Source organism: Prunus mume, linkage group LG4 (genome assembly GCF_029339155.1).
Source record: "Prunus mume cultivar Tortuosa linkage group LG4, ASM2933915v1, whole genome shotgun sequence".
Lineage (NCBI taxonomy): Eukaryota > Viridiplantae > Streptophyta > Magnoliopsida > Rosales > Rosaceae > Prunus > Prunus mume.
In genome coordinates this window covers 11,190,441-11,203,866 of record NC_142701.1, presented here as the reverse complement: position 1 = coordinate 11,203,866, position 13,426 = coordinate 11,190,441, and the positions used below count along the sequence as shown (strand labels likewise).

The window sequence follows — 13,426 nt, the reverse complement described above, 5'->3', positions numbered from 1 at the left end:
ACCTATTTTACCCTTGTATATAATTATTGTAAGGACAAAAAATATTTAAATTAAAATTAAATTTACTCACTACACCCCACATACGTTCCTTCAACCCTAGTCAGACTTATTTCTCAAACCATCCTATTTCTACAATCCTAACAAGGTTTGTATGCTTATATTGGCGAAAATAGGGGTGGGCATTCAAACCGGCAAACCGGAAATCCGAGCCGAACCGTACAAAAAAAAAAAAAAAAATCGTGTTGACCAAAAAATCAACAACTTGTCAAAAACCAAACCGGACCGGTTTGGACCGGTTTTGGATCTTGTTCTATGTCTTCAAAAACCGAACCAGTCAAATTAAAAAATATATAAATTTTAATATTTATTTATATTCAATACTATATTTTTAATCTCATAACTAATATTTATCCAAGTTCAATTTCAAAACATCTCTCTTTTCTAGCTTTAATATTTATTTTAATATGAAATTAAATAATTTATTAATTTTCAAGTCAAAAAAATAAAATTAATAAATTAAACTTAGGCCATGTGAAATATGAGATTGCAACATGTATTTCCCTTTTTTTTTTTGTTTCCTCTGATTCATGTACAATTAAACTTAGGCCATGTGAAATAGTTTTAAACCAAAAAGTGCTAATTAATAGTTTTAAACCAAAATTAAACTAAACTAAATACAACTTAGGTTATGTGTTCGAATCCCTCACCATATCACAATAGGTTTTAGTTTCAGGGTCTGGAAAGTATACATGTTGGTGTCCAAGTAATGTGCTGAATAAATTAAATGAGGAGTATATTTCGAAGTTTTAAAATCAAGTTTGGGTGTCCAAAGAATATTGAAATAATAATATAGGTGTCCAGAAAAACGACACTATAACATTTTAGGAGCGAAGGTGGGTGTAAGGCCCATTAGACTGGACCAAAGCCCAATAAATTCGTTGGCCAAATTCCATTAGCCTTTAGACGACGGTCAATTTCTGCCGGCAACATCTTTTCCCCAATCTAACTAACGGTTATGTAGAAAACCCTAATCACTCAAAAATTTCAAAAATCCTTCCATCACCTAATCGCTCAGTTAAATTGGTGACGATTAGTGGGAGTTCGAAGCTTTGATTTTTCTTCGCTCCATTTTTCCTTGCCTGCATTTTCTTGTTCTGGTACTTTCGAATTTTAAATATTTATAAATCCTGATTTGTGTAAATTGCCTATTGCTAGGTAATTGTTCAACCCAGAAGATCTGATAGAAAGACCCAATTGAAGCCCTAGCTTTTCTGGTGGAAGGCAATTGACACCAAGGTCGAATTTGCAGTCAACAATTGCAGGTTAGTCTCTTTTCCTAAAGGTGAAATGGCACTTTTATGTGTTCTGTATTTATATCATATCAATAAAGCCCCTTTATTTCTCGCCAAAAAAAGAAAAGAAAAAAAGAAAAAGAAATTAGGGTAGTTCATAGGGTTTTTCAAGTGAATTCAGTGTTGATTTTGAGACATTACAACTTACAAGTTCTAAGCTTTTCCTTATAAATTTTGCACTAGGTAATCTTATTGCATTTTGTGAGCACATCCTGTCTGCCTCGGTGAAGAATTTACAAATTTTCATTGAATAAAGTTGCAATAGTTCTCTAGTGTACTCTGAGTTCTTCTTTCTGCAGATTGTTTCTTTTTTTGCTTATAGTTCCTTTATGAACAATTGCCCTGAATGAAACTGTAGGTGATCAGTCAATTGAATAAAATGTGCATTGCACGTTTAATTGATGACTATGTCTATGGCTCCATTAACTTCATGTTGGATATTGTGAAAAATATGGCATGCATGCATTGGATCAGCATTTGAATTAGTTGTAGACTGGTAGTTGATTTTATCCTTTCTTTTTGATTGATGTGAACCATCAAATTGTTAGGGAAAAGGCTAATTTTCCAAACCAATAACCAACCATTCGACTATAATGATTGGCATTCATTTGAGATCCAATTCTGTATATTTAATGACATAGTTGTCTGGATAGTGTGAGGGTTTTGCCTAACATTTAGCCTGCTTGAAATGATTAATCTGACCATACCTGAACATGCTGAGTTTAGGAATATCTGGCATGACTAATCTCTCCATTTTGATTTTTTTTAGTTTAAACGTATTCTAGTTGAAAAGTTGACAACAATTCCAGAATTAGTTAGTCCATATCCCAATGACTCTACCTTGATGAAAGGGATTTTCTGAAAAGACTTGCTTCTCTGATAGAACTGAATACTATGGTGGCTGGTTGATATAGGCTTCGCATAAAATTTTATCGTGCAATTTTAACTGGAGATAAATGATAACAATTTCTAAGTTGTTGAGTAAACAATCACTTTGGTTTGATCTGTAAGTGGACTGGATAATGGTTTAATATTGCAGAGAGTAACAATGATCCGCGGGCAAAAGTTTTTGCTCACCTAATCTCCAGTTTCAGCACTCATGAATCTAAATTTATTTAGGAGTCTAATTACTAAGAAGGGACAAATTGTGGTGGAGGATCTATTTTTGTTTTTGGAATCACATATTGCCTCAGTGTTATACTCGGGCGTTCATTAATGAATTACATAGAATTGTTCAGAGACTCATCAAATCTATTCTGAAGTACATACTCCACAAAATGTCCATAGCATTTATTTCATTTCTGTTTAATCTATTCAGTTTTGCTTGGCGCTACTAGGTGGTAGCTTTTCACCTGACTTCCAAGACCACCATCTCATCTACTCTTCAATAGCTAACTGCCACTCAAGGGCTGGATAGGAAGTCTGCTTTCTCTGCAGGATCGTATGAGCTTCATGCTAGTTGTGCCAAGATTGAGTGGCGTGGCATCCTTATTTGACCCAATTTTCAATGAGACCACATCCCAAGGTGGATGGTCTTTTTACGTGTCATGGAGTGTCTGCCGCCATGCGAATTGCGTGTCGTGTTAGTTTTTATTTTTTATTTTTTATTACGAGGGTAGGGGAGATTCAAATTTGGAACCTCTTCCAACATTGAGAAGAGAAATACGAACAAACCAAGTGCTACTCGGTGCATGAGTTTGCTTGGTGATCTGAAATTTATGACTAAATGCCATGTTATTAGTCTTAGGTGACTTAAATTACTATATTGGAAGATGTTCATGGATGTTCTGAGCAAGTTCTTTCTGATGAATGATAGTCTTGAACCTAGGAATTGTTGGACCATAGAATTCCATATGATGGCGAGGTAGGCGATTTAGCTGTATTTCTTTGATTTTACTAGAATATATTACCGTTTTTCCAAGGTGGCTCATATCCGGTTTAACAACATATGGTGATTGTTTAATGAAATTCAACCTGATTTGGAACATGTTTATAGTGTAAAATATCTACTGGCTGCCATCTTTGATATATTATCTTTTTTATGTAGACTAATCTCTATGATTCTTCTCTTCTTGTAGTGACATATGCAATTGTATGATCAAAACAAGCATCTTTTAGTCTTTGAGTTTTCGTAAAGTGAATGAGATAATGATATTTATGCAGGAAATGGAATAACTAATCTCTGTTGTAATTCTTATAATAAATGATGAGATGTTTATACAAGGAACAAGTAAACCAAAGTTGAAGGAAACAGTGATTTGGAACAGGACATAACATTGTTAATACTTTCTCTAAGCAAGTTTAATATTCTTCTTTGACAACCTTTTCTTGTTTGTATGGCTTTCCCTCTTTTCTTTTGAATCTTTGTGTGGACTGCATCATTTCAGGTCTTTCCCCACCTCAATTTTATCAAAGCTTCTTCCTCTTTGGCTTGCTTTTCCCTAATTTTTTTTTTTAAAAAGAAAAAAAAAATTGTGATTATGTGTTGTGAGTGACACCAAAACTTGTTTCACAAGAAAGCCAAAATTACTTCAAATCAAAGGTAAAGCAAAGCAAAGCAAAGCCAAAGATGCCACTTTCTTGTGGGTTTTTTTGGTTTCTTCCTTTTATTTGCTTTCCTCAATGGATCTTAAAAAGGACAAGGCAGTGCAGGATGAAAGAGAGAGGGATAAAGTGGTGAGAGAAATTCCAAAAGGAACCTCAGGCCAATAAATACAGTTTTTTTATTATTTGTTTTTATAAGAATCATGTGATTGCTACAAACTATCTACCGTTCCAAACTACCAATATTCAGAGGAGAATTGTGAGGACATGAAGGACATTATATAATTTGACGATTTGAATTGCAGATGAGCTTAATCATAACCCATATGGCACCAAAACTATAATTATGGATTGTGATGGCTCATAATGGTGCTGGTGACTTTTATTTTATTTTATTTGGGGAAAAATAAAAAAAATAAATGCCTGGAGCTTGAAATTTAATCAAGATTTCTCTTATGCACAACCTAAGGTCAATGGGGTGTTGATGGAAGAAAAAAGAAAGCTACAAGCTCACATTGTGATTTGTGAATTTTGATTGACTGCATCAAATCAATGTTGTGTTGTGCTGTATGACAGCAAGTATCAAGAACCAATAGATCATCTACTTCAAGCTGCATGCCACCTAATATTTTATAAATAATGAATTCAGTCTGAAATTTGGGATACATCACTCAAGTACACTGCTAGCTCAACCCAAACTTAGTGGTTTTATTTATTTATTTATGAACCAAGTAATTTTTTTTATAGTGGAATCTACTGTAAAACTAAATGTATTACTTTATTTACTTATTCCTACATTTGAGGTTCTGTGTTCGGATCTCCCTTTTACTAATACCGTTTATAAAAAAAGAAAAAAAAAGTAGTACTTTACCTTTTAAATTGGAGTTACCAATTGTAAGTTTAGTATTAAACTGAAGTGTGTTGGTCCTCAGGGACCGGGGGTTACCTTGTTGCTTAGGACTTTCGGTTTTCCCTTAATCCCTGCAAAGTCTACTTTTCCTTTGTTTCTTCCAAAAGTTGTAGGGATAGAGGGAGTAGCCTTTTTTTTTTCTTTTCTTTTTCTTTTCTTTTTTCACTTTTAATATAAATGAAAGCAGTATGTGTAACGCCAATGGGTTCCTACCCCTCTCCTCCATGGCACCCAGGATCAAACCCCAATGAAATTTTTTTCCTCCATTGTAACAAAAAAAAAAAAAAAAAAGTTTGTATAACCAAAGAAATCCTTCCCACAATCCAAAAATAATGATAAATTATTTAAAAAAAGCATTTATCATAATTTTCCTATTTCTTACTTGGTGGGCAAATGTCACTTTTCAAAACTTTAATAATATCATTTTCTAATTGTAATAATTAGATTTTGATTAGAAATTAGATTTTTAAGGACACAAAAATTGCCTGCCTCATGTGAGAGAGTGTTGTCTATTTCTCATGAGGTCCAAGAGCATAACAAGAACAGGGCATTTGACCGAAGAACCGTTGTGTTCTGTCATTCATCCATCCGTCCATCCGTCCATCCGTCCATCCGTCGGGCCTTTTGAAGTTGGGATTGTTTTTCTGTTTCTTAAATAATTCGAAAAGCTTGGACCCAAATTCATTAATTGCATTCACTCCTTTCGGCCTTTTAAATGACATAAAGACACAAACAAAATAAATAAAATATTAATATAATAAATAAATAAACAATTTAAAAAGGGCACCAAAAAAAAAAGAGAGAGGATTGGATAGCACAAAAAAGCTCAGTCTACTAGCATCACCATGTGCTGGTTGTTCATGACTTCTGACTGTAAGTTTTGACCTTACTGTTCGTTAGCTGCAGCTTCTTTTCTTGTCTTCTTCTATGTGGCTTGGCTAAGCTGAGCTCATGGCTCTTCTACTTTCTTTGTTCCTTCCTCCTACTCTCAACCAAACAATTGTTAACTTCTAAAAAGAAAAACAATTAATTATAGGAAAATGTTATATAGTTTCTATTATTTTAATTAGCTATGGTCGACGGTTTTCACACTCTTATTTTATACGACCGCCACAATGGGAAAATGCATGTAATTTTGGTTTAGGAAGCAACATTAGAAGAAAAAGACTTGAGATGTATTATTTTTGTTAAAAATTTCTTCACATGAATATATAATATTAACTAATTACCTTGTAGGACAAGTTGACATTATAGTATATATTTTGGTGACAGGAAATGTTATTGTAGGTATATGAATGTATTGAAGAAAGGAATAAGTGAGCTGGTTGATGTTTGCTTGATTGAATCCAAAATAACTTGCTCAATAGTGAAGATGATGACCATTAGGTGCTAATTACTGGAATAAAGAAGAGCAACCATCTTTATAATATTGAGATTCTCGTAGTTCAAACAGGTCTGTAGAAGTTGAGTTAAGCTTGACGATATGGAATTATTAATGGACATGTCATCCATTCTATCAGGAAATCGGGTCTTTAGTCTCCTAGAAAGAACAAGCGCGATACAATATAAATGTGATCGGAAAATACAAAAGTAAACCAATCATACAACACAAGAATAGTTGATGAAGTTCATTCAATTTGAGCAACGCCTCGGATTGCTAGAGATTCATTCTTCACAACTCAAAAAGAGTTATTTGATCTATCTTATGCAATGCCCTCTTGAAAATTGTGGTTAACAAGGTTATTAGGTAGAGCAATTAATGTCATAAGATATCATGATAAGCAAGAGCTCTTTGGAGTCTTTAAAGTCTTATAAAATATTGAAGTTAAACCTTTTCTTGTTAAGTAAGAGAATTGAATCTAGAATAATCTTTTCTTAATCTCATTATGTTGGATGGTTATGAGCTATGATGGCACATGGAAAGAGATTTGAGGTTTTAAGACCTAAAAGAGGAGAAGTGTGAGCACCAAACTCCACCTAGCATCTACCACTTATATTTCTCTTTTGGGCAAATTTATGCTCAAATGACAAGTGATGACTACTTTTTTTCCAAGGAAATTGATTTGAGCTTGAGGCCTGAAAGGGGAAAAATATGAGTCTCAAAGCCACAATAATTTAACACGTATATTACTTTCTCCTAGTTCATATTTGTATTGAGAGAGCTAGTGGGATCCAATTTAAAACCCTTTCATGATTTCATCCTTCATTGCTTCCTTTGTTGTGCCATTGAAAGTTGAATATATAGGAGATGGTGGTTGATTTGTCATTCTGGCGTCATAGATGGAAAAATAAATACATCCATTTTTATTTTTTTTTTAACAAAGCAACGGAGGAAATGGAATTTGAATGCAAGATAGCGGACACACTATTTTGATTAACTGGTCTAAAAATATGTATAGATAAATAAATTCAAATATATATATTTGAGCCCGCCCACCTAAGCCCAAACCTAAAAGGCTCTTATAAGCCGCTAGCTAGCTAAAATATGACGAAAGACAGGAAACAGAAAATACCGTTGAGGCGTTGGACTCAACTGCTTCAAGTCAAGGTAGTTGAGTTCTCTCACACTTCACACTTCCTCCTCTACATAAGAATATCTAACAGTCAACCCCTACCAGCCTTCTCTCTCTCTCTCTCTCTCTCAAATCAAAATCCCTCACATCCCAACAGCAAAAAAAAAAAAAAAGGAAGGAAAAAAAGCAACTCTTTCACTTCATTTTGTTTTATATCCTTAAATCAGCTACACCCGCACTCTCTCTCTCTCTCTCTCTCTCTCTCCTTGAGCTGCAGTTAGCTAGGTAGCCACCCTTGGCATCCCATAAAACAAACCCGTTGGTCACAAGTTCTAGTAGAAAACTCTTAACATCTATATTATAGCATGCACCAAGCTTGCCATGGGCGTGGACATGTCTAACAATCCACCAACTTCTCGCACCAAGGACTTCTTTGCCTCCCCAGCCCTCTCCCTCAGCCTTGTACGTACCATTCATTCTTCTTCACAACCCTTTTCATTTCTTCTCATCCATTTCCTTTACATGTTTGTGTTAAATAACATTCTTTTTTGTTTTTTGTATTTGGGTTTTGAAGGCTGGGATTTTTCGTGATGCTGGACAAGCGGCGGCGGCTAGCAGGGAAGTGGAGGAAGGAGACGAGGGCAGCGGAGGCGCAGGCAGTGTCCGCCGGAGAGAAGACACGGCAGAAATTAGTAGTGAGAACTCGGGGCCCGCGAGGTCAAGATCGGAAGACGAATTCGATGGAGAAGGAGAGCATGATGAAGATGATGGTGATGGAGACAACAAGAATAAGAAGAAGAAGAGAAAGAAGTACCACAGGCACACCACTGAGCAAATCCGAGAAATGGAAGCGTAAATTCCCTATTCCCTCTCTTTTTCCTATTTTCCTATTTGTTACGTTTACAATACAAGCGATATTAAGAGAGAGAATCGAGCACAACACATAAGTGCAAAGTTAATCATATGAACTTCAAGTCCTTCTCTCTTTTCTTCAATTTAGCTCTTTTATTTCAAATTTGAACACTTAATTATTCATAGTAGAGTTTTTATTTTATTTTTCTTTTCAAAATTCCATGTTTTGTTGGAAATTGGATATGACTTATTGGAATTTGAATAATGCACATGGTTTTGGGATTGGTCGGCGTTAATTCTTTTTAGTTTTCATGCCACACAAGGCATGCAGCTTTATGAACAAAAAAGATAACTTTATCATGTACGATGTACTACAAAGATCCAAAGATGACTCAATCTTTTAAATGACTCCCCTTTTTGCTCTTGTTTTATATGCAAGTAGTTATCTCTCTCTACAGCAAAGAAGAAAACTAAAACCACTAATTAATTTCCTTAATCCAAATTAGTTGATTTCAATTACAAATAATCAGTATGATCTGCATGCGATGTGTTCCTATATTGTCAATGAACATCCTGCCTCTTACATTATGAAACTTCTGCAGGCTATTCAAAGAGTCGCCCCATCCAGATGAGAAGCAGAGGCAGCAGCTGAGCAAGCAATTAGGCCTTGCTCCAAGGCAGGTCAAGTTTTGGTTCCAAAATCGTCGAACCCAAATCAAGGTACTTAATTTCATTTTCTGATCATTTCTATTGACAGTGTTGCTTCTTGTTCTTTTAAATAATTTGTAACGAAAAATGGGATGGTTGGTTCTTTTTCACAGGCCATACAAGAGCGCCATGAGAACTCTTTGTTGAAAGGAGAAATGGAGAAACTCAGAGATGAAAACAAGGCAATGAGGGAGCAAATAAACAAATCTTGTTGCCCCAACTGTGGCACTGCAACCACTAGCAGAGATGCCAGCCTCACGACCGAAGAGCAACAACTGCGAATCGAAAATGCCAGACTTAAATCCGAGGTTCGAATTTTGTAAAATGCTCAAGTTAATATTGTACATGTCCCATGTTTGGAAGTGACTAAGTGGATCCAATATATAATATGTAGGTTGAAAAACTCAGAGCAGCTCTTGTGAAAAATCCTCCTGGGACATCCTCTCCTTCATGCTCTTCTGGGCATGACCAGGAGAACAGAAGCTCTTTGGACTTCTATACTGGAATTTTTGGTCTAGAGAAGTCGAGGATTATGGAGATAGTGAATCAAGCTATGGAGGAGCTTAAGAAGATGGCCACTGCAGGGGAACCACTCTGGGTTCGGAGTGTGGAGACAGGCCGCGAAATACTTAACTATGATGAGTACATGAAAGAGTTCAACATTGAAATTCCTGGAAATGGGAGGCCGAAGAGATCCATCGAGGCCTCCAGAGAGACAGGGGTGGTGTTTGTGGATATGCCGCGGCTGGTTCAGAGTTTCATGGATGTGGTACACACTAGCACCTCTTGTATGCATGAAGCTGAAATCTTATATCATGCCAAGTCTTATTGCCTTGTAGGTACAAGAATTGCGAGCTAATACCTTTAATATTATGATTTTGATCTGCAGAATCAATGGAAGGAAATGTTTCCGTGCATGATCTCGAAGGCAGCCACTGTAGATGTTATCAGCAATGGTGAAGGAGACAATAGAAATGGTGCTGTACAATTGGTAAGCTGCAGAATTATGCCCTTTTTTGTTTCCTTTTCTCCATAAACATAGAAACCCATTTTCTTTCATTTGGATGAGCTGCAAAGTTCGTTTTTGACATGAATACGTAAGATCAGTCTGCCTGCAGCATAGATCGAAGCCTTTTGCAGATGTTTGATAGTTGAGTGTGGTTGCAGATGTTTGCAGAGCTTCAAATGCTTACACCATTAGTTCCCACAAGAGAAGTGTACTTTGTTCGATGCTGCAAGCAACTGAGTGCTGAGCAATGGGCTATCGTAGATGTTTCAATTGACAAAGTTGAAGATAACATCGATGCATCGTTGGTGAAATGCAGAAAGCGTCCCTCTGGTTGCATCATTGAGGACAAATCAAATGGCCATTGCAAGGTATGTAGATATGTTAGCAAATGTCAATATTTTAATCTTGTGTGCATAGAACAAAACATTAGATCGGCATCCTTTGGTGAGATTTTCAATTCATTCATTGACTGCATTTCAAGAACCTAGACTCCCCCGAGTGTGAATTTTGGGACATCAGAATTTTAGATGAAGTACCTACATGAGTATTGGTTTTGTTTTGACAATTGACTTTGGCCAGGGAATGGAAACTACACAAAAATGAAAACAGAAACACAGAGGTGAAAATGATAGAGCCATGCATAAATATTCAGTGGTGCAAACAAGGTTTATAATGATCTAATAATGGTCTACAGGTAATCTGGGTAGAACACTTAGAATGCCAGAAAAGCACAATTCAGACCATGTACCGCACTATTGTCAACAGCGGTCTAGCATTCGGTGCAAGACATTGGGTTGCAACGCTACAACTGCAATGCGAACGGCTCGTTTTTTTCATGGCAACCAATGTTCCTATGAAGGATTCAACTGGTATGTCCAAGTTAAACAGAATTCAAACACATACAGAATCGCTGCAGCAGGGGACATATAGTCTCTAATCAAATGCTTGATACTGATTACTGAATATTAGGTGTAGCCACCCTGGCTGGAAGAAAAAGCATATTAAAATTGGCACAAAGAATGACATGGAGTTTTTGTCGTGCAATCGGAGCATCAAGCTATCATACCTGGACTAAGATCTCAAGCAAGACAGGTGATGACATAAGGATTGCCTCCAGGAAGAACTTGAATGACCCTGGAGAACCTCTCGGCGTGATCTTGTGTGCAGTTTCTTCAGTATGGTTGCCTGTCTGTCCTTACGTCCTCTTCGATTTCTTAAGAGATGAGACTCGCAGGAATGAGGTTAGCAAAGATGGCCCTGTTTACAATACAAATGTACTAATCAACAATCATGTTAATTGTTAGGATAATTGTTTGACAGTTTTTTGCTCTCTAATTGCTAGTGGGACATTATGTTAAATGGAGGCCCAGCTCAAACAATTGCCAACCTATCTAAAGGACAAGATCGTGGCAATGCTGTTACTATCCAAGTGGGTTCTCCTTCTTCACGCACAAGTTAATAAGCCTCATATTTTTAATGCAAAATATTCATAATTTTTGCTAATATATTTTGGAATTCCAATCTTTCAGACGATGAAATCAAAAGAGAACAGCATGTGGATACTGCAAGATACCTGCATAAATTCTTATGAGTCCATGGTGGTCTATGCTCCGGTGGATATCACTGGCATGCAGTCCGTGATGACCGGATGTGACGCAAGCAACATTGCCATATTGCCTTCCGGGTTCTCAATTCTTCCAGACGGGCTGGAGTCAAGGCCTATGGTCATCACTTCCAGGCAAGAAGACAGAAGCAGTGAAGGAGGAACTTTGCTGACAGCAGCATTTCAAGTCTTAACTAATTCCTCTCCTACAGCCAAACTAACTATGGAATCTGTGGAGTCTGTCAACACCCTTATATCATGTACCTTGAGAAATATTAAAACAAGCTTGCAGTGTGAGGATGGCTGATCACCACAACTTTATTAATTAGTTAGACATAGTTAACAGTTAAACATAGGGTTTTCTTTCTTCATTTTGGAATTACCAGTGGTTTTAGCATATGTTTTGTGAGTTTGTTTCATTCGTTTTGGTTGGAATGGGTGACTTGTACTGGGAGGCAAGTCTACATCAGTATTCTGGCAAGATTTGATTTATAATCTTTATAGTTTTACAAATTTCAATGTACAGAACTATTTATCAATGTGAAATTTGCTTAAAGTTAATTGGTATTGCATTCTTACCATCTGAAATGGTTCAGATAAGGCCATACCATGCATTACAGCAGATAATATCCTGCAGAATGCCACACTAAAGCAAAGCAAAACTGGCTTGCCTAAAAGAAACTCTATAGATTAACACTATCAGTCACCATGGTAAACCATCATTTACCTTAAGGTTAAAGAAAGTAGCACACGTTACAAGTCAGATGTAATTTACTTCAGCTCTAACTCGCACTGGATTACTACTGACAAATTGACCGCCTACATCATGCTGTCATTGAAGATGCAGCAGTCCCCACAAAGATGAGAGATTGGAGATACCCTTCTTTACTTCTATCAACTAGCTCAATAATTTTTTTCTACCTGTAGACTTTCAGCATTATGATCATTCTTCACTGAATGGCAACACTTGAACTTTACACAACAGGAATCACAAAAGACTCATTTGCAGCTACATCAGCGATTATGCACTTCCTTGTCAGTCAATTTCATGCAATTTGTCAGATTAAAAAAGAAAAAGGAATGAAAAGTTTTACTTCCAACTATTTCAGTCCCCTTTATACACCAGACTTCATACTTCTGTAATTAAGTATCAGCACTTTAAACATCCAATCTTTGTTTCAAATTCCATAAAATAGCATTTCCTGGACAAACAAACTTACAAGTTACATCTATTCAGCTTAATGAAACCAGCTAGTGGTATAATGGCATCTCCTCAATACTTAGTCTATGTTTATCTCATATTTATCGGTCATGGCAAGTAAATAATCCAAAAACCATATGTAGTGAAAACAGAACATGTTCTAGCAAAAGGTCCCAGCCTCACAAGGTTTCTAACTTGACAAGAATATAGCTCGGACTTGCTCATGGAAACACAAGTAACAACAACGATTAAGAGGAAAATCACCCCCTATGACTATAATAATCACTCAAATGCTAAATTTCTTCCAGTTGAGAAACCAAACCTGAAAACTAAATAAAACCCTACATTGCAAATACTAACAACCACCACTTACGGGCATATTGTCAACCAGCTGTTCCAAGTTCCTCCTGACAGCATAGGGTGATGATCAACTCCAAGGATTAGTGTCAGTTGCTCACTAGTAGTATTAACCAATGTAATTCAAGGTAATCAAAAGACCACTCTGATGGTATTAACTCAAGAGACTACAGCTAGAGAAATCAGATAGTAGCAAAAGTTCTAATTTTCCCCAATATTAGACTAATACAAACTTCTTTTTGTGTCAAGAGCATATATCACCTTAAATTTACCCTGTAAAACACAATTACTCCAACCCAATAGGAGAACCAATTTCCATATTAAATTCAGCAAGCAAGAAAAATTCTTTCATAGTTTTACAACGAATTTAAACCCAC

General features: G+C 36.2%; 1 protein-coding gene and 1 long non-coding RNA gene across 2 annotated transcripts; both read left to right on the top strand.

The window, feature by feature from the left end:
* The first annotated feature begins 938 nt into the window (after positions 1-938).
* Positions 939-3,147, top strand: LOC103327959 (uncharacterized). Its single transcript, XR_513820.2, has 2 exons — positions 939-1,322; positions 2,671-3,147. It is a non-coding gene; the product is annotated as an uncharacterized LOC103327959 (long non-coding RNA).
* Positions 3,148-7,507: 4,360 nt separating this feature from the next.
* On the top strand, positions 7,508-12,052 carry GL2 (HD-ZIP IV family of homeobox-leucine zipper protein with lipid-binding START domain-containing protein). The gene is made up of 11 exons (XM_008230338.2): positions 7,508-7,781; positions 7,894-8,171; positions 8,774-8,891; positions 8,993-9,187; positions 9,274-9,648; positions 9,769-9,870; positions 10,047-10,256; positions 10,583-10,757; positions 10,858-11,129; positions 11,231-11,317; positions 11,418-12,052. Exons 1-11 carry the CDS (start codon positions 7,701-7,703, stop codon positions 11,796-11,798), a joined length of 2,274 nt encoding a protein of 757 aa, XP_008228560.1. The 5' UTR covers positions 7,508-7,700; the 3' UTR covers positions 11,799-12,052.
* The last annotated feature ends 1,374 nt before the right edge of the window (positions 12,053-13,426 follow it).

Bases quoted from the DNA above. Each gene is read 5' to 3' on its own strand.
- GL2 (XM_008230338.2), top strand. From the start codon at position 7,701: ATGGGCGTGGACATGTCTAACAATCCACCAACTTCTCGCACCAAGGAC. The intron at 8,892-8,992 runs GTACTTAATTTC...TCTTTTTCACAG, and splicing joins ATCGTCGAACCCAAATCAAG to GCCATACAAGAGCGCCATGA. The intron at 11,318-11,417 runs GTGGGTTCTCCT...CCAATCTTTCAG, and splicing joins GCAATGCTGTTACTATCCAA to ACGATGAAATCAAAAGAGAA.